Here is a 22,840-nt window from a genome sequence, read left to right as displayed (position 1 = left end):
TATTTGGCATTAAAAAATACCTATAACCCCACCCGTTTTTTAGCCGAGATTTTAGTATTTTGTATGAGCAATATCCAAATATCAATATTTAACTATTTTTATGAAATTTTGTATATATTTTTGGTAGGTACGAGAATATTATATCATACCGCTAGGACATTAGGATGTCCCTAATGTTTTTAAAATATTTTTCGCCAAAAAATTTTGTTTGTATTTCTCTTCATTTGGCATCAAAAATACCTATAATGCCAACTTCACTTAGAATACATTCGCTATTTTTTATTTAACAACCAAAATATTAACTAGAAATAATTTGTATGGCAGAACAACGTTTGCCGGATCAGCTAGTATTTATATAGAAATTATCAACTACATTTGTACAACTATTGTAGATTCAGACGACTTATAACTCATACGACTGTACAACGTCAGTTGTGAATTGAACAATTATATTAAAATGATAGAGCTATTCAAGCGAAGTTTGAATAATCTTGTAATTATTGTTCTCTAGATATTTAAAAATAACTGTTTATTTTGCATTATAAATAGTTCTTCAGATATTCAAAATTAAGGATTGTATGTGAGGTGACACGCCCACCAATGCAATACCGCACATTTTAAGTCATACTATGTACAATAATAAGTGAGATATTCGGGCAAAATATTAAGATATTTGAAAATAACTATTTACTTTGTATGGGAGGGTGCACAGCCCCTGTTCCTATCTGTCCCATTTTTAGTTCAACTTTATGCACTGATAAGAAATTGATTCGTATAAAGTTTGTATACTGCCACAATTATAGTTCTGCAGATATTATAAAATAACTATTTCCTTGCTATGGGTGGTGCAACGCCCATTTTTTTCAATTCCGTCCATTTTTAGCCATGAAGCGCACAATGGTACTAATGAAAATTTCGCGAAGTTTTGCGCCATTCACAATTATACTTCACAATAATCACCAGATATTCCATAATAACTATTTACTTACTATGGGAAGTTCCACGCCCACATGAAATTTCAAAATAGAGAGTATTCTATTGTTCCTTCCAGATATAGAGAAATATGCAGTAAATATTTCGGGAGCATCAGTTCAGTGGGCTCCACAGACAAACAAATAAACAGACATACAATAATTGTTAAATTCTAATATATAAAAATCTCGTGTCACAATGTTAGTGTTTGAACTCCTCCGAAACGGCTCAACCGATTTTTATGAAATTTTGTATGTATGTTTGGTAGGTATGAGAATAGGTCGTAAAGTATATTTCATACCGCTAGGTCATTAGGGTGACCCTATCAAAAATTTATTTTTAAAATTTTTTGACCAAAAGTTTTTTTTCGCATTTTATTTATTTGGCATTAACAAATACCTATAACCTCAATTTTCATCAGCCGACCCTCACCCACCCGTTTCTTAGCCGATATTTAAGTATTTTGTATGAGCAATATCCAAATATCAATATTTACCTATTTTTATGAAATTTTGTACATATTTTTGGTAGGTACGAGAATATTATATTTCATACCGCTAGGGCATTAGGATGTCCCTATCCACCCATTTTTTATATATTTTTCTTTTTGGCATCAAAAATACCTTTAATGCGAAATTCACTTAGAATACATTCGTTATTTTTTATTTAACAACCAAAATATTCACTAGAAATAATTTCTATGGCAGAACAACGTTTGCCGGATCAGCTAGTATATAGATAAGAAGGTTGCATACAAATTTGTGCATTCTATCTCTAATAGTATCCTACATATTAGAATTTTTTAATAAACACCATTTGGGAGGTGCCACGCCTTACAGTGGGGGAACTGAAAAAAAAGAAGTGGCAATAAATCTATAATTTCTAAACGAATAGCCCGATTAAAAAAACGACTATAGAGGCGGTGTTCATGAATGAATTGGACTTATAACTCCAAGGGGGTCGAGCCACAATGCCCCCAAGTAGAGCACCTCGGGTATATAAAAAATTAAAAATGATTCCATTATATTTTGCTATCCGATTTGAAAGTTTTTTATAAATGGAGAATCTACTGGACGAGATATACAAAAAACATTGCTTTAGCATTTGAAAAGTAAAATTTGATTTTTTTACATACCTTGGTCTGATTTTTTGTTAATTGCAGATCCAACTCTTTCCCGATTTTCATGAAATATCTTTTTTTGAATTAACAACAAATTTATTAATAACCGTGGGAGAAAACATTTTTTCGCCATTTTTTTCGAAAAAAGTACTTACATTAATTTTAAATTATACAGAAAATAAGAAAAATAAATAATGTATTTATATTTTTCTGAAAGATAACATTTCGGGAAATATTATAATTTTTCTATATAAATTTCAACTTTAGACAACATTTTCTATAATCGCATACCTGTTTTGAAAAAGTTAAGACCTTTTTTGTATGTCCCAATATGCAATTCATTATTGTTCAAAGGAATTTCATAGCCCCAATTTTGGAATTTTTGTAAAGTTTTTTGGGAATAGTAGATCTCATATATGTAAAAATATTTCAAATCGGATCGCACTTCCACTTTTTTTCCAGTTCCCCAATTGTGCGCTCTCTGTTCCATTTTTGCCTCAAATATTTATACAAACGGTGGAGTTGCTAAATAGTTTCCTAGATATTTGATTTTTAAAATTGGTTTCGCTGTTTAGCCGTCTATGGACTTCAAACCAATAATAATAAACATACATGCAAACACACATTCACTTGTATATAGACAGCCCGGGAATGTTTTCCCATTTTTCCTATTCAAATTCAATGTTAAAAATAAGAAAAGGGAACAAACTCCTGCTGAATTTTTATTCATAATTGGGCTGATAAAGATTTAAAAATTTCACATTTTACCACACCTATCCACCACAGTGATTCATTCCTTAAAAAAATAATAATTTTTTTTGAAAGCTACTACCATATTTAATATGAAAAAATCCGAAAGTTTATGAAACTTTGAGGAACAAGTTCAAAAATGTTTTAATTTTTTTTCAATAGCTAAATTCGATATTGTGTTTTTTCACTTTTTTTGGGAAGACATTTTTCTTTAATAAGTATCAAAACGTCGCGATGCCAGTATATATGACTAATTTGGCACCTTTCCTACTGAGCACGAAAAGTAAATTATTTACGACAAGGTTCCACAGTAGTGAAGATATGACACCATCAAAATATAATATAATAAAAACTATGTCAAATTATTTTTAATGTAATCATCGTTGTTCAGTTTTGTGAAACTGTACTTTTTAGTCTGGTCTTTTATTTTTGATATAATGGACGATCTTTGACAAAACACACACAAGCAGGTAGTAAAATGTGCATTGTGTATGGAAAAGATAAGATCATTAAATATTTTCCCTCACACTGATGTTAAGTGTGGGTAAATTGAAAATATAAATAGTTTCAGGCAAACACATTTCCAATTGTATAATTACTACTTAAGAAAAATATTGTTGTAAATAAATGAGTTCCTAAATAGACTCGAAGCAGTCGTGTTGTTTCTTCTTATATTTTAGCTTGCGCCGTAGGCTGTGGATTCAACAATCGTCATCAGCAAATGCCATTTCCACTAAATTACTGTTAACGAAATAAGTCAAAATACATTTACGACCCAAATTAGCGATGTTGTTACCTTTTAACAGTTTTGAATCATTAAACCAAATCGAACCCTAACCGCAAAAATATCTTAAGTACATAACAACAAACTTTACAGGACATGCTTTTTTTTGTGATTGTTTGAATGTTTTAATTCAATTTAAATTAATAGAATTTAATTTATTCTAGTTTGAGTTCAATTTTACTATGTAATGCAATGTTATTTAGACAATTGACAAATTGGAATGCATTTTTTACCTTGCCAAGAGCGTTATTAACAATCTTCATTACCCAAGATCTTTTGGAAATATCATATATTTAACTCACTATTATGGAGAAACTAATTCGTATTTCTTTACATGTTATGAATGAAACGAAATTTATATACGATCACAATGTGTGTGAATTCTTTTCTTATTTTCAAAAATGTTGTTCTTGGTTTTATGCTGTAGTCCACAGTCGGTTGTTAGTGTTTTTTCTATACAATTGTAACGATACTTGCTACACCTATGAAATTCTAACATACTATTTCAATGATATTCATTTATCGATGTTATTAATTAAAATCTAATGTATTGTTGGTTAAGATATTTTTGCGGTTATGGCTCTTTACAGTTTTATTTTTCTCATGAACCATATGAGCGTATGAGTATTATTGATCATACATAACAAGTATACTCAAAAATAATATACGTTAATTTCTCTTATATATGAAAAATATTAATTCATTTTAATAGAGTATCAATTTACTAACATAAACAATACACAAAAACTAAATTAAAAAATTGGATTAAATACAATATACTATTTTTAAAACAAAAGTCGGTTTTGTCACTTGTTTCAAAAACAGAGTAATTTTAAAATTAATATTTTGTATGAACACCACTTGATCTTTTTAGAGCATTGATTCTTTCTGGCATACTATTTACAAGATTTTGCGAAATGTTTGGGCTTATATTTTGCCATGCTAGAAGGACTCGCTCCCACAATTCAACTACGGGTCTTGGAGAGTCTTTTTCGGTGCTCGATAGGTTTTAAATGTGTGGATTGGGAAGGCCATTCTAGCAGTTTGATTTCATTATCAACAAACCATTTTTTAGTTATTCTTGCGGTGTTCTTAGGATCATTGGTAAAGTGTCCAAAAAACCGGCAAATTTAAAAAACCGCTTTCCGGTTTAACCGAAAAAGTGTGTTTTCAAAAAAACCGATTAACCGGTTTATATCAAATTTTTATTTAATGGAAATTTAGCATTTTTGAATTCGTTATGTAATTATTTTATATCTTTTAAGAAATGTTGTCTATAAAATAAATCAATATTTTTAAAAATGGTATCAATGTTTTTTTCATAAATATGTTTGAATGAGCTTTAGTAAATATATTTCATTAAAACCGGTTTACAAAAACCGGATTATCAAAAACCGAAAAGTTAAAAAAACCGAAACCGGTGGAAAAAACCGGTTGACCGGTTTTCGTTTTCGGTTTTGGATACTCTAATCATTGGCCTGCATAAATATTTTTTGTTGACCACGTTCAACACCGAATAAATAAAGACTTGGGAGATAAGTGTCCTCCAGTATGGTATATAGTTTGTGGCTCTCACAATTCCATTGATACGCCGAATTTCATAGTTTGACATATGTTTCGATCTTGTACCTCTACGCGTTTAACAACCCATGTCCATGTGTGTCCATCTAACACCACCTGATTAACCCTTTGATGTCAAATGTTGCTTAGGCAACATTGTATATTTTCGGTCATAGTTCTGTAGTTTATACTATTTTTGCTTACGGTTTTTTCCAACTGAAAATAATATGTGTGAGCATTCGTTTACGAAGTTATATTTTTAAAAGCTCTACAAGTGTTCATTTGCGAGCTAGTTGAAGTGGTGTTCAGATGTTTGCAAAAGACAGTGGAAAAAGTTGTTCCACAAAAATTCAAATAAAAACTAATCACGCAAGAATTATTTTATAAAAAGTGAATTTTACTGTAAATAACAGATAAGAAAATGAAAAACTTAAAAAAAAAATATATTTTATGTCAGGAATTTCATGAACAGAATGTTGCTTATAGGCAACATTTGTCCATAGTCGAAATTATTTTTCTTTTAAAAGCGCCCAAAAGGTCTCACAAAATCATAAATAAAACAAGTAATCGATTTCGATTGGAATATTCTGATGATGCAGAAGATGAAGAAGAGTTATATGATTCCAATTTGGATAGAGTAATTCAAACAACAATTGATCAGTTATATGAAAATCCAGTTTCAGAATTCAAACGCTGGTGTCGTAAATAAAATAAGTATATGAATATACGTAGATCAAGACAGAATAACGAAACATATGTCATTGTTAAATTCAATTGATGATAACAAACGAGATTCTACATCTGGGGCCGAATTACCGCATTGGATATCGAGTATGAAATTTAGTACATTTTGTTATAATTACGATATCGAAATTATTTTTCAATACGATAGTTTATTCGATCACGAATGCGGTAATTCGGCCCCTGATATTACGCTGAGAAACCAATGCAAAAAAGATCGCCCATCAGCAATCCTTTCAAGCATGTAATCAGATTTACCGTCACCATCGTCTCCAGCACCATCTAACATTTCAAACGTTTTATCACAAAGTTCATCGTCGTCAACCAAACGACCATACATTTCAGAACCTCCAAAATCCATGCGTCTTCATCAAGCCTGTCATTGGGTTGAATGGCGAGCTAAAATCAAAATGTTCAAAATGAAAGTTGCACTTATGTTGTTTTGTTTCATATCACACATGAAATGCATTAAAAATTAATTAAAATAACATAAAATATCAATTTTTATTTGTGTTTTAAAATATACCACAATGGCGCAAAGTTGCTTATAAGCAACATCTCATAACGGTAAAACCATAAGTGATAGAGGCTGGAAATTGATATCAGTTTATATTCAAGGCTCAACCAATGACCAAATGTATTCAAAATATTTTTAACCACGACAACTTTTTATTCTGACATCAAAGGGTTAATTTTAGTTTTATCAGACCAAGTAAATTGTTCCCAATCGTCAATGGTGAAGTTTCCGTACGATTTAGCGAACTTTAATCGAGCCTTACGATGCCTTTAACTTAAAAAAAGTTTTTTATAATCGTTCAGGCTTTAAGTCGGTTATTTTTAAGACATTTCGAAGGAATTGTTTTGTCACTGACTTAGACTCCATCTCTAAGCACTTAATTAGTTTCCAGAGCAGTATTCGTGGCTCCTGAAACGGTTATGCGCCTTGCAATTCGAGAATCAACAGAAGATAAATTCGGTGGGCGACCACCAAAATATCGTGGGACTGATAAATTATTTTTTTTTATCTTATTGATAAGTCCGATACAAACTTTGTATTTTTTTCGCAATTAATCAGTTGGAAACGCAATTTTGTATATCTTCTAGGGTGTTTTTCTTTAAAACATAATATATAGCGTTCTTAACAATAGAGTTCTTAACAATTTACAAAAGAAAACTGTTATCAGACCAGTTGTTATGTGCATTAAATAATCTGTAAACTAAGATTTCATCTAATCGTGAACATTTTTTTCTTAACTTCTTACTGTCCAATATGCTTGTAATTTGAATCATCAATAGAAGAGTAGTTTATATTTCATAATATTAAAGAAATGTCAAGTTAATGCAAGATGCGATACAGAAAAGTTTTTTCCAGTCATGTTCATTCACCGTGTCATATTATCTATTATGGTTTAAGAAATATGTGACATAAAAGCATTTTTTACTACACTGTTCAATATGAAATTGTATCTCAAATAATAGCAAATAACTCTTCTTATTATATTTCCTCAGATATACAATTGTAAATGTTAACTGATTAACTGAATAGAAAATGGCATTAAAAATTTCATGTGTCTGATTACCCCGAAGTTTCCTATTTTTATTGATAGATAAATTATACAATTCTAATATACAATAGCCAAACATAGCATACTTAAAGTTGATATTATTTAAAGTACATGTACTATTATATCTGGAATATCATACATTTAGTCAGCATTTGAGGATAGTTAAACTCCATCCAAATCACTTAACCCGCAATACATTAAACAATGGTGCTCATTTAGAATAATGGAGTCAGCAGACATGTTGAAGACAAGAAGGACGAAAGACTGCCAATTTAATCTGAAAATTATGGATACTAATTTCTCGCCCGATACTGGCTGATCTTAATGAATAATATTTTTGCACCTACCATTTATTACACAGGTCAGCAGCAAAAAGGCTTGACTAACCACTATATAGATTTGATGCATCATGGCTACCCAAGTACAAAAATTGTAAAATTTCTCAATTCTATGGATAGATTTTTTTATTTAAATTTTTAAGTAAAATTTTTCGAATTCACTTAATTGTGAATAATTCGAAAAGAATCCATAAATTTTTATAACTGATATCTCATTTTGTTCCTATTACATGTGGCTTTGCGATAAAGCCAAAAATCTGAACAATTTCAGGCGTTTTCGATTTTTCATGATTTTTCTTAAAACAAAAAGAAATGCTATTTTCATGTAGAAAATATATTTTTTGCTTCAATTTGTTATTATAACACCAAAACTACTGAGCAATACATAAACGGATTAAAGGTTATGTAAATTCAAATTTACTTTAATAATATCGGAATAACCGTTTTTGATTTATCATTAATTATGTGTAGAAACGTCTAAAAAAATTCACAATTTTACTAAAAAATTTTTTAAAAGAAAACTTCTCCATATAATTTAAAATTTAGACCATATTTGTACTACTGGAACCACAATACATCAAAATTGGGTAGTGGTTTAAAAACCCTCAAAAAATGTTTTCGATTTTGTTGCCCTGTGTTATTAATTTTGTCGTACCAGTTGTATGTAACACATCGAAATAAAATTCTAAGACGATCTGGCTACATTCATTCATCTGTCTGTTGAAGTTATGATGGGGCCTAGATGAAAAGACCTAGGGGGTATGTAATTTTATCCAAATATTCACTGAAATATTTAGTATTGAAATTGCACCAAAACAATTTTTAAACAAAAAATTTATCCGTCCGACATTTAAAAACAGTTTTTTAAAAAAATTTAATTTCGCACATTTATTTTGGCAATAATATGCCTAAAGGCATAGGGTAGAATTAGATGTTCAACTGAGAGTAAAAATAATTACTCTCTCCCAAATTTGATAGGTGATTCATTAAACACATCCAAGACAACAGGCTACACGAACACAAATTCTGCTCGCTGGAGTTGTAGTCGTGTGGCAGCTACTGAATTATTTTAAAGACGACAGCTACAAAATAAACAGCTGATTTATAATTCAGTGGTGCCACTTTAATAAAAAATAACCGTACAAAATTCCAAAGTAATTATGATTTAAACAATTATATTGAGTAAAAATATATATATGGTTATAATTAATTATGTACCTGTTATTAATTTATTTCAATATGGTTATCAGAAACTTCTCTTATTAAGTAAAAAACTATATTTTTTTAAGCACTAATTTGCTTTACATTTTTTATTATATTACCAACACTATTTCTATTTTGTAGTTGACAAAAATAAAAATTAGTCTAATTCGGCTACATCGACATGAGAAGTCTTGTGGCCGTTGAGCTATGCTGTCGTCAAAATAATCATCTTCATATAAATGTGGGTATTTTATTTTTGACAGATTGAAGTTGGTAGCCTGCTGTTTTGAATGTGTTTAATGCATGACACAACAACAAAATACATTAATTTACATGTGTTTTGTTATTGCAAGACTTAGGTTTTAACTATGTATATTTTATTCTACGCCTAAAAGCCAAATCAAATCTATTGAGGTTTCTAATCAATAAAATCAATTCAGTAGTTTGGAAGTTCCCATTCACAAAATATTATAATACATATGAATGGCACACACATTCTGAACTGTTTTCGGTGAAAATATATAGCATTTATTCCATGAAAGATTAACAAAACAGATAATTTTTTAATAAATATAGTTTGTTCATGTTTTAAAATCAAATTGTATATGGAAATTTTGCTTTAAAACATTGTTTAAATTTAAATTTTTTTATGAATACGGGGGTAAATATTCTATGTCTAAGAATATCGATAATTTATGATTTTCATTTGTTAAAGTAAAATATTTAAACTGTCGCATTATTCTAAAATAAGTCTCCAATCAACCCTCACGACTACCTATATCGTTTACCCAAAATTTATACATAAAACTTTCAGAACTGAATTGTTTGAGCTGAAAGTATTATGAAAATCGATCATAAATGCTTTTTTTAAACCCTGTTTATCTGTCTCAGTCACAATTTTATTTCACATTAAAAATGTTACCTGTTATAAATTCTAAAGGCCCAACTATAATAACTAGTGACTAGTTTAAGTCAACTTAAGCAACTGTTCGAATACATATACATAAAACGTATGTGACAAACTATAATGTACTTAAGAGAGTTTCGTCAAATTTTATTTGCTTAAGCAAATAGCGAAGCTGGTCGCACATTCCGTAAGTTTGTTTATTGTATACAAAGAAAATAAAGAAAAAATGAAAAGGATGAAGAAAATTAATTTATTTTCATAAAATAATAAGAAATACGTATTTTTTTAATTACGTGTTGTACATAAATGTGCAAATGGCCACCTAAAAATTTCTTCGGATTTTCTTAAGCATTTGACAGCCTTTTCGTTAGGTTTTGACATTAACTTAAGCTAGCTTATGCATATTATAGTTGGGCCTTAAAGTTGTGAGTACAAACAAATACAAGTTATTTATTTGGAACGCATATAATGTTTCTAAATTACTGTGCAATGGACTAAATAATTTTCTGCTGGAAAATATATAAAAACAGCTGGACCGATTTTGATGAAATTTTCAGGGAAACTTCAGAATAGCCTAGCGGGTAACACTGTGAAGTCAGGGCGGAGGTGCGAAAAATAAAATTTTTCACATTTGACCGCCAATGACATCAAGTCAGTTTTGTCCCACACTGTATATTAAAATCGATTTCAAAATGCAATAAGGGCCATCAACGCGGACCGGGTAAATAAGGTTCGTCACATCCGAATACATCTAATAGGACAATAAGTACATCCAATTGTACTCTGATCATTTAATTAATATTTTACATTTATTTGGGTTTTTTGAGGCTGAAGAAGATGACCCAAAGTTTGTAGTATAAATATTGAGTGAGAAATTGGCTTCATTCTTCATTCATGTATTGTTATATGGGTAAATTTATAATATTTTCGAATTTATATTTCATTCGAATTTCTATACATAATACATTGTCATTTAAATCGAATTACAAAATTCGATTCGGATAACACCTATGTATAAACAAGAAACGAACCAACCCATTTTATCACAACAAGTTAATTTTGAGTGTAAAGTTCCAACAATATTTAACACAACTAATTATTTTAGCAAGTTGAACGAACATAAGATATGTGAAAATGCGCAAAGCAAGAAATAGATAAAAATAATATAAAGCCAATTACAGCGTAAATAAATATGTATGTAACGTAAGTAAGTAAGTAATTGTACGTACTCAAATTAACAGAAACAATGAATAACAGAAAAGTGTATAAATTAGTAAACAACATAACGAATCCTTCTTCACAGGATAACTGTAATTACATCATTTTGGCTTTTTTCATCTTTTCAAATTCGTATTGCAAATAGAGAGGAGGAAATTGGCACTTAAAGAAATCAGTTCAGACAGTGAGACAGTAGATACTTGCAACTAGCTCACCGCACACTACAGTGGGTGTGCAGGAGTGACAGTGGTGTCTGTGTGTATTATAATTCATATTTGACATTGTTATTATTTATTTTATTTCTATTTAATTTTTTTTATAAATACTATATTTTTATTTACATGTTTTGTATGTATGTAAGTGTAAATTCAATTCAATTAAATACAATTCAAATTCTAATTATTGTAATTGTAATTGTAATAGTAACTGTAAGCATTCTAAATAAATGTAATTAAAAAATAAACTAAACTAGGTTTTTTTAATATTTATTTACATACAATTAAAAACTACTACGGAATACGATAAATATACGATTAAAACGAATACACACGTAACATTTTTCCCAATTATAAGTGACCTTAAAGTGTGTTTTTTTTTCTTTTGTTATTAATTATTAATTTCAAGTTTTTATTTCTTTTGATTTTTTCATTATTCTTTTTGGTTTGTCTTTTATTAATATTTTATTTTTTTTTTTATTTTTTTTAACATTTTTAATGAACGGATTTGATGGTCAATATGTTTCAGAAAACAAAACATTAACAAAAGAAGTACATTTGAACATATAAATGGTCCGTAATCTTGAATTGAGTTGAAATTGTAAAGAAAAAGAAACCAGAATATTTTGTATAAATAAATGAAAAGAGGAATAACTATAAATGGCATTAAATAAATTTGTTTATATAAATAATAAAAATACTTTCAAAGCGTGCGTCTACAAAGAAATCAACTAAATGATTAAACGGAAAATCCATAAGAAATCAGTTTGCAATTCAAGCGAAATTCACATGCCATTTTTGGTTTGTTTGTTTGGTTTTTGTTTCAGTTTAAGCGTTTTTTTTTTAATATTAAAAATCAAGTTTCAATTTATATTTAATTGTTTTAGTTTGCTATAAATTGTTGCCTCAAACGAATTCAGTTTTTGTTTTCACAATTTCGAATTCTAGAGATTTAGCAGCGTTTTTTTTTTTGTTTGTTAGTGATTCAAAGTGATGTGTGAATTGAGTGAGTGAGAGAATGAATGAGTGTGACTGAGTGGGTGAATGAATGAATGGATGAATGGATGGCTGAAGATGGTTGGTGTTGGAATTTGAAATTTGGCTAGCATAGATATACATATATGTATTATTTTAATTTCTTTTTGTATTTTGTTCACAATTATGTATGACATTTTGTGTATAAACATGAATTGTTTTGAATTGATTTGAGTTTTTTTTTTTTTAAATTTATATGTGTATGTTTGTGTTGTTTTGAAAAGAGAAGAGGATGTGCATGATTTGATAGCTTACCAAAGGACTTGCAAGAATGACTCCAATCCTGCTTAGAACCGCTGGAAGACGCTGGAAAATTTACATAAAATATTGTTGATACTAAAACACACTTTAAGATTGGTGTTAAATCAAATATGTATATGTATTTTGAATTGCTTTCATCTGTTTTAAATTAGGTTTTTCAACTTTTCTTGACATTAATTCAAATAATACGAGTAAAATGAAAACTAAACACTTTTCCAAACTAAAGAAACAGAAAAATAAATTGCTCTTTTTTTTTGGGTTTGTTTTAATTTTCATGAAAATGTAATGAATGTTTTTTTAAAGTTTATTTTTCACATTTTTCAAAATCAAAATGTTTCTTTGTTAGTTACACAGATTGATTTAATGGTAATTTTTTTAAGTAAATCACTGAAATTGGGAACAATGTTAATAAATAGATTTTGATTTTATATATAAATATTTTCAGTTTGTTTTTCTTCATTAAATTTTATTTAAATTTTTAATACGAGTACGTTTAAATCGAAAATTTCATTTAAACAACAACTAAATTAGTATTCTATATGTATATTAAATATGTATGTTAATTACTTATTTAAAGAGGATTTCTTAATAGAGTTTTTCTATTTTTTTTACAAAATATCTATCTAAGTATATCTTGTCTTTGCTCAGTTTTTTTTTTATTTTCTTTCGATATTTAGAAATGTATGTTAACATGTCACTTTTAATGTCACCATTTATAAAATAATGCTCTAAACATTAACAAAATTTACTTGTTGGTTGTTTGAAAAGGACAAATTAATAAAATCTGTTTTGAATAAATAGTGGAAATAAACTAAACATTGAAATGCTGAATAGGAACAAAATTCTGTCATAGAATTATCAAAGTAAAGTACATAAATATGAAATAGAGGACGTCCCAAAGATATTTACTATTTTTGATTTTGTTCGTTTAATTTCCTGTGCCCGTAATGCCCGTGGGTCCTAGGATCGCCCGGTGCTCGAAATTCGATGAATTCGTTAATAATTTTTAATTTTTTTAAATTTCAAATATTAGTCGTAATTTGCAATGCTTTGAAGAAATCTTTAGTGAATATCTATGTTGGTTAAAAAGTTAAAATCGTTCATCAAAATGTTATTTGACTATAGCGCGCAGACAGAAAATCTATTAAAAAACTAATTTCCGCCACAATTTTATATTTACTAGGATCGGCCGGCCGGTGGCCGAAATTCGACGCTTTTTACCACTTTTATAGAAAGAATTTTGAAAACATTTTTATGTAAGTTTCACATCTTATTTTCAATTTTTAAATGATCATAACTTAAATAAACTAAAATTTCGCAATCACATTTGTTGTTTTCTATGATCTACCGAAATGATTTTTAATTTTCAAAAACAAAAGAAATACAATCTATCTGATTTTAGATTCAACGATACTCTAACATTTTTAAATTTCAACATATGGGCAATTCTACGAAAATGACAACCACGACTGAAAAAACAAAAACCCTTGAAACTTTTTTTCAAGATGATTTTCATAGGACAAAACACTAAAGATGTGGCCACTTAAAATCGGTACGGATTAAAGCGACCATAACTTTTAAATGAAATAACGTATGTTAACATTTTATACATAAAATTAAAAGTAATTTATTAAGCTTTAAAAAAAATATAACTAAAGGTTTATGTGTCTTTATTGCGAATAAATTTTATTCCTCTTTGATCTCATCAAAATCTGGTTATTTACTGTACCTGCAGTCTTTTTAAATTTACGTTTAACAATTGCCCTATATACATTAGGGTGGCCCTTAATAAACGAAAGTTGGATTTTGGCCATTCTCACCCTCCAGTTTGGTGAACATTAGCAAAAAAATCATCCTGAAAAAATTTTAGGTAAATCGGTTGGGGTTAAGACGTGCCGCAAGCCCTCTGAAGTTTTGAGATGCATTTACAAGGGGAAAAAATGCATTTTTTCAGTTTTTGTAAAAATTTTGCCATTAAAAAATTACTTTTGTAATTTAATTTAAAAGAATCGAAATGTGTACGTAATTGTCGTTCTAATGAGACATAAAAAACAGAAATCGGTCAAAAAATGTTAAAGTTATTAAAAATTCGCCAGGCCATTAACGTGTCTCAGGCCACTAGAACATGAAATGTAGGAACAAAATTAACATATTTTGAGAAATATTAAAATAAAAGCTCATTTTTACTTAAAATATGTCCATATTTACTTGTATATGAGTTTTTGTCTTCGTAGGATACCGTTAACCTATTCTTAGGTATGAACAAAAAAATTTAATTTTTTTAACGGCAGTTTCAAAACTCCATTTTCAAATTTTTAAAAATTTTGTTAAACAAATTTCAGAATTTTTTGATCATCTCATTGGGATTTATTAAGAGTATAATAGGGAATAAAAATGTGAAAAAATTATGAAAATATCTCTTATAGTTTTTCCGTACCTGCGATTTAAATTTTGAAATTTTCGAGAAAAACCAATTATTTGGCAATTTTTAGGCCAATGAGCTCTATTTTCTTACTCTTATGAATTTTAAGCAAAACTTAATTAGAATATTATAGTCCAGATAATTCTAAATATACTCTGAAACTTTTACTAAAATCAAAAAACGTTAACCCTTAAATCGTGAAGGTCAAAGGTCAAATTTTTCAATATTTGGAATTTCTCTTGGAAAGATTTTGAAATGTTCGAAATGTTGTATATTTTTGGGCCGATTTTGATGAAATTTAACAAAAATATAACACAAAGCCTAGTATTTACAAAAGCAGCAGAAAAATTAAAATTAACCCTATATAGCACTTGGGGTTAAAATGACCCCAAACTTCTAAAACCATAAAAAATTATGATTTTAAAAGTTTGGTGTCATTTTAACCCCAAGTGCCATTAAGCGTTAATTTCCATTCTTGTGCTGTTATTATAAACCCTAGAGTTTATGTTATATTTTTGTTAAATTTCATCAAAATCGGCCCAAAAATATACAACATTTCGATCATTTCGAAATCTTTCCAAGAGAAATTCCAAATATTGAAAAATTTTACCTTTGACCTTCACGATTTAAGGGTTAACGTCTTCCGATTTTAGTAGAAGTTTCAGAGTATATTTTGAATTATCTGGACTATAATATTCTGAATAGGTTTTACTTAAAATTCATAAGAGTAAGGAAATAGAGCTCATCGGCCTAAAAATTGCCAAATAATTGGTTTTTCTCGAAAATTTCAAAATTTAAATCGCAGGTACGGAAAAACTATAAGAGATATTTTCATAATTTTTTCACATTTTTATTCCCTATTATACTCTTAATAAATCCCAATGAGATGATCAAAAAATTCTGAAATTTGTTTAACAAAATTTTTAAAAATTTGAAAATGGAGTTTTGAAACTGCCGTTAAAAAAATTAATTTTTTTTGTTCATACCTAAGAATAGGTTAACGGTATCCTACGAAGACAAAAACTCATATACAAGTAAATATGGACATATTTTAAGTAAAAATGAGCTTTTATTTTAATATTTCTCAAAATATGTTAATTTTGTTCCAACATTTCTTGTTCTAGTGGCCTGAGACACGTTAATGGCCTGGCGAATTTTTAATAACTTTAAAATTTTTTAACCGATTTCTGTTTTTTATGTCTCATTAGAACGACAATTACGTACACATTTCGATTCTTTTAAATTGAATTACAAAAGTAATTTTTTAATGGCAAAATTTTTACAAAAACTGAAAAAAATGAATTTTTTCCCCTTGTAAATGCATCTCAAAACTTCAGAGGGCTTGCGGCACTCTTAACCCCAACCGATTTACCTAAAATTTTTTCAGGATGATTTTTTTACTAATGTTCACCAAACTGGGGGGTGAGAATGGCCAAAATCCAACTTTCGTTTATTAAGGGCCACCCTAATATACATATATCGATTGGACAAAGATTTGGGCAATTTGATTAATTGATGTGTTTTGGTATAACATCAATATTATTCTCATTAAACCACTTCATAGTTGTATTTGAGTAATGACAACTTGTCATTGAGTAATGACAACTTGGCTAAAACTTTGTATCAGATGTGTGATGTCTTATAAATGACAGCAATCGCTTTTCCAAACTCTCTTTTTATACCCTTCACCATGAGTGGCAAGGGTATATACAAGTTTGTCATTCCGTTTGTAATATCCACATTTTTCATTTGCGACCCCATAAAGTATATATATTCTGGATCGTTATAGATAGCGGAATCGATATAGCCATGTCCGTCTGTCCGTCTGTGTGTTGAAATCAACTTCCGAAGCCCCCAAGTAACTTACATACACGATTCATACATCAATATCTCCGAAATTCTTCCGGATCGGTCGATATTTAAAATCGAGAAAATCGGTCCACAAATATAAGGAAAAAACTAGGATAACCTCGATTTTTGACCTATTTTTGACCTATATCTGGATTACTAAGTCATTAATATAGACAATATGGATATCTAATGATATATATTTCAAAGACCTTTGCAACGACGTATATAAGACCATAGTAAGTTGGACATACAATGGGTCAAAATCGGAAAAAAATATTTTTTAACCCAATTTTTTTTTTATCAAACATTTTTATTTTGTCATAAATTCTTTTTCCAAAAAAATTAATTAAAGAAATTAAAAAAAAAAAATTTGAAAAAACTTTTTTTTAAAAAAAATTAAAAAACAATTTGGAAAAAAAAATTTTAAAACATTAAAAAAAAAATTTTGATTTTGTTTAAATAAAAATATTTAAAAAAAAATATTTTTAAGTATAATTTGGTGAAGGGTATATAAGATTCGGCACAGCCGAATTTAGCTCTCTTACGTGTTATATATAATTCTGCAAATTCTTTAAAATATATCTGTAAAGCTTGACTCTTCAAACCGCAGCTGCAGATTGCCAGCCAAATTAATATTTTAAGTGGCCACTTCTTTACAAATGGGGTATTCACATGGTCTACTATTAGTCATATTTTCATAATGTTCTAATATATTATAATAGTTGTTGTTGTGTTTTAAACATTTTATGACAAAACAATAAACACAGTTCAAATAGTGTTATTAGTTTAGAACTTTTTTGTTTGAAACACAACAAAAAGTTGTTAAAACTATCATAATATATTAGGACATTATGACAATATGACGAAATAGTAGACGGTGTGAATACCCACAATGTTACTATGTGAAAGTATTTAGAGTTTATTACAACATTTTAAGGGCAAAAATAATAGTTTAAACTGATTAACTATATATATTTAATTTTTTAATTTAATTGGTATGTTTTAGCCTAAGATTGCGGCGAAAACTAAGCCACAAAGTATACAGAGGCGTCAAATTTGACAGTTCAAAACACTAAAATCAGCTTTTTTTGAAATTGTTTCGATAGAAAGAGAAAACAAATTTGCGGTTTAATACAGAAGTGCGTCAAAACAAACAACTATATAAATAAGCACAAAACCAAACCAGTTGAAATTGTTTCGAGCGAAAGAGACAAATATATTTTTTTTGCGTGTCGCCTCTGTATACTTTGTGACTAAGCTCCCAATTAGCATGTAGTAAGAAATGAATTTAACTCAGATTATTTGCCAATTTTATTTATTATAAAATCATCCAAAGATTGTTTTTATTTAAATATGACGGATTGTAAAGGAAAATATTTAGTTTAGTGTAAGAAATTAAAAGAAAGCATAACGCCCCTTACGATTCGCAAATTTTCGCGTATTTCGGCATCTACCTCATGTTCGCTTATTTCGCTCGATATTTTGGACAACAATGTTTTGAAAGAGGTTATTATTTCTTTAAAATATAGAGTAACTTCGGGTATTGTGGACTATGCGTCTAATGTGGACCAGTGTCTTTTTTCAGAAACTATTGAAGGTATGATAAAACTGATTTGTCGTACATTTTACAATTTGGTTGAAACGACAATTGCACATTTGCTTTCATGAGTAATTGATATGTTGGCTTTTTATTCTTGTATTGAAATTAATGCGCCTGCTCAACATTTTTTTCGGCTCAAGTAAGAAACAAAATTTGGTACAGTTACTTGGTAGAATTTAATGTTTGGTTGTTTTATATAGTTAAAGTGGACACGTAGGTTTGCATATATTTGGTAAGAATTTAAGCGCATTTAGATTATTAGGTAAAAATAATTTGTTACCACTGTAACCCAAGTTCGTGTAATGTGGACCACTTAAATTACTTGATTATGTACTACTGGTCCATATTACCCGACAATAACTATGTACTTTGTAAGCAATCTATCTAAGCCAAGATCACGACTTTTTAGTTTGTATTAATAAAAATATATTGAAATAAAATTTTTTAATCATTCATGATTAGCTGGTTCATGAATTTTATGTATTACATACTAGTCCACATTACCCTCATATAGTGGTCCATATTACCCTCCAATTTTTTTAATGCTAATTTTTGGGTTCCTTACAATATTTTCACATAACTTTTTTATCCTTTGACAGAAAAAATTTTCAACTGCAAAATCAATTAGAGAATACATTAACTAATTTACTGCTTCACAACATTTTTAATATCCATATATATTGTGGCCAAAATTTAGAAAAAACAAAACGGTAGTCCACATTACCCGAAGTTACTCTAGTACCCTCTGAATGGAACATAAAGACCAAATTATTTTTCAGATACTCTTATTTTTGCAAAATCTATTCCACTCTATAGGCGTACAAATGTCACATACGATGACATGGAATTGCCCATATGTACAGTCAGAGACTAAAGTTTAAATACAATCTCAAATATGGATTGTTTAAAGAAAAGTAAACGTTTAAGGAAAACTTAAAGTCTACAGTTTTATTTAGTTCCATAAATAACAAAATACAATAACAAAAAATATAGACTTTCCATAACGGTAATTCTTAAAAATACGATAAAATTCAGTCGACAAAAGTTTAAATATTTTTGAGGTGTATTTAAACTTTAGTGTCTGACTGTATATGGGCAACTTTTGAAATCGATGTCTTCCGATCGGGATGTACACCAAAGTTAGCCCTATTGGACGGTAATTCAGACACACTTTTTTAACAAGATCGGTCAAGAACTCTCTGTGGTAGAGGGGGTCAAAATTTGACATTTTGGTCAAACAGGCTTTTTTCATTCATGTAACTTATTACCTATTGTTCTTAGCAAAACATAGTTTAGATCAGGGGTGCCCACAAGTTCTTTATGGAAGAGTAAACTCCAATACATTTAAAGAAAAGCTACTTTTTATTCAATGTTTGTTGTTGCTAAAACCAATTCATCCAAAGAAAAAAGAAAAAAAAAACTCACTTTCAACACACACATTTTTAAAATATCATACGATAAACAAAAACAAAATCTACATGGATGATCGCAGTCGTCAATGTTTACCAGCAAAGCATACGAAAGTGTTGTTGCTTTCAACATGCGTGTATTCAGTGAAGAACGACAAAAAAATAATAAGACAAAGTTGTTTGTGTATTTTGTATTGCTAGCAAGGTTGCCAACTCTTCAGCTCAGAAAATGGCTATATTTTGAATTAAAAATGGCTAGAAATGGCTAAAACCCAAAAATAACTGAATACAAATTCAAAAATATTACATTTATTGCCCCCCATCACCACGAAGTCAGATTATGTGTTAACTAATAGTTATACTGACAGTTTTCAAAACAAATTTTTACCGACTTGGTGTTAATGGGGTTTAGCAGATTTAAAGATTGTAATATCAATATTTTTTTTTCCTTTTTGATAAATTTTCCTTTTTGAAACAATTTAGAAGACTGTTTTCATAAAACCAATAATATTCTCATCAAATCATCAACAGACGAATTTGTTTAAAAAGACTGTTTCTTTGTCATTTGATAAAAAATACTAAAAAATTTTTAAAAAATTACAAAAATGTTCAAGAAAAGTATAAAATAAAAAAGGCTAAGACAAAATAAAATGGCTAGATCTTCCGGCTAGATTAAATCTAGCCATTTTTGTATGGCTAAATGAAAATAAAATCGCTAGATCTAGCCGGAAAATGGCTAAATTGGCAACCTTGATTGCTAGTGCTGTGTGCTCTAGTGAGTATACAAAACACACAGCCTATAGCTAAGAGCAATTACAAAAACAAAAGAGTACCAAGAGTATAGGGCTTGGGCATGACTGGTTTAGATAGCTATTTCTTCAATCTATCGAAAGAAAAATTAAAAAAAAAATATTTTTTTTTTCCAAAATCTAAAACTTTTATGACTTTTTTTCAAAATCGTAATTTATTCCCAAACAAAGCTTAGGTCTTTTCCTTGAAGAACTTTTTGGTCGCTTAGTGGGATGCGAGTAGGATATATGTATATCAAAATATGTGTTTTGTAACTCAAGATATAAATTTTTTGATTTTTTTTTGCAAAATCAAAAACTTTGTTGACTTTTTTTCAAAATGGGCCCTTTTTTACTCAAGTCCTTTCCTTTAAGAGCTTTTGGATCGCTTAGTGGGATGCAATTTTTTTTATCTTTTTTTGGCAAAATCAAAAACAGTTTTCACTTTTTTTCAAAGTGGCAACTTTTTTTAAATTCTTTTTACTCAAAAGAAAGCTTTGGTCTTTTCCTTTAACAGCTTTTTTATTTTAAAAGAATGAAGAAATAGCTATCTAAACTATTTGGGACACATTTTGCTAAGAACAATAGGTAATAAGTAACAAGGATAAGAATAAAACGCCTGTTTGGCCAAAATGTAAAATTTGTATCCGCTCTAACTCAGACAGTTCTTGATTGAGTTCTTTGTTAAAAAATTGTATCTGAATTATTATCCAATAGGACTAAGTTTGGTGCAAATTAGCGCATTCCCGATCGGAAGACATCGTTTTCAAAAGTTGCTTGACATGAAATCTCCTATATGGCGACACTCAAAAATAAAACCCCAACATACACATTTGGCTAGAGGAAGTAACATTTTCTTTTACCTTAATTCTTGAATATCCAAAATATTATATAACTATTTGGAAAAATCCAGGGGCTCGAAATTCATAAAACAAGAATCTTGATGAGCCTTTGTCGCAAAATACTACTTGTTTGCTCAAACGTTGTTCAGATAAGAATCCTGTCGTTTCTTTAGTTAGTTCTACATATAAACCAAAATATCAAAAATGTGTTTTCTGAAGTGGCTCAATGCTAGTAAATCTGCATAGAATGATAGATAATTGTAAAAATTTTTTTTGTTAATTTTGATACACAATGTGACAGGGAAAGATTTATCTGAACTTGAAAAGGGTTTAATAAGGGAATTTTCGAACATTAATTGGAGACACGAATAATAAGTAGCTCGAAAATTAGGTCGTTCGTTTTGTGTGGTGAAAAATTATACGGTGCGACAAAAAAAAATTACAATAACTTGGCGAATTACCTAGTGCAGGTTGTAGGTCTAGTTGAGTCTATTGCAAAACCGGTCTGAAAAGTTCCAATACACCCTCAAATTTCCGAGATATAGGCAAAATTATGTTTTTAAACGAAATTAAAAAGGTACAAGCGAAGTCTTTCCAACTATACTCTCACTATTCTATTAATAGTTGTGTTCGCGTAATAATTTGTACAAATTATCACTGGATGTTACGGGATTCCGTTCGTTTACTTTTAAAAACTTGTAACGAGAGAGCAAGAGAGTGTTAAAAGTGACAGTTCGAAGATAGAGAACATATCAACATAAAAATACGTTTAAAATATATGGTTGCGAATGCAAACAAAACTAAAAAGTTGAAAATTAATACAATTTACAAGTTTTGCAAAGAAAAGAAGTAAAATAGTACAAAACAAACGTTTTAGATTGATTTATAATATAATACAACTCATTTTTACAAATTGTTGTTCGCGTACTTTTTTTTTGTTACTTTTCAGATTGAGAGTAATTTATTTTTACTCTCTAAAATAAAGTTACTGGATATTTTTTACTGGAAAGTACGCGAACACACCTAATATATATTTGCCAAGTTATTTTTGAGTATTGCACAGTGTCATCAAACGAATGTTCATCTTTCCGAATTAAATTCTTCTAAAAAATATGAGAAAAAAGTAAACAAAGGGGTTTTTCTCAGTTACAGTTGTATTTTTCGCATGAGCTATGTGAGCGGATGAATAATGTTGATCTTTAATTACAAGTATTCATATACACATGTTGCAACAGTTAGCAGTTTTATAGCCATTAGAA

General features: G+C 29.0%; 1 protein-coding gene across 1 annotated transcript in view; it reads right to left on the bottom strand.

Moving 5' to 3' along the window:
- Window positions 1–22,840, bottom strand: part of pHCl-1 (pH-sensitive chloride channel 1) — a 90,204-nt gene that overhangs the window by 22,348 nt on the left and 45,016 nt on the right. Inside the window, exon 11 of the mRNA XM_065503171.1 lies at window positions 12,664–12,714. Coding sequence (XP_065359243.1) covers window positions 12,664–12,714 — 51 coding nt within the window. The remainder of the gene's footprint in view (window positions 1–12,663; window positions 12,715–22,840) is intronic.

Source organism: Calliphora vicina, chromosome 3, assembly GCF_958450345.1.
Source record: "Calliphora vicina chromosome 3, idCalVici1.1, whole genome shotgun sequence".
NCBI classification, from domain to species: domain Eukaryota; kingdom Metazoa; phylum Arthropoda; class Insecta; order Diptera; family Calliphoridae; genus Calliphora; species Calliphora vicina.
This window is presented reverse-complemented; position numbering and strand designations above follow the sequence as displayed.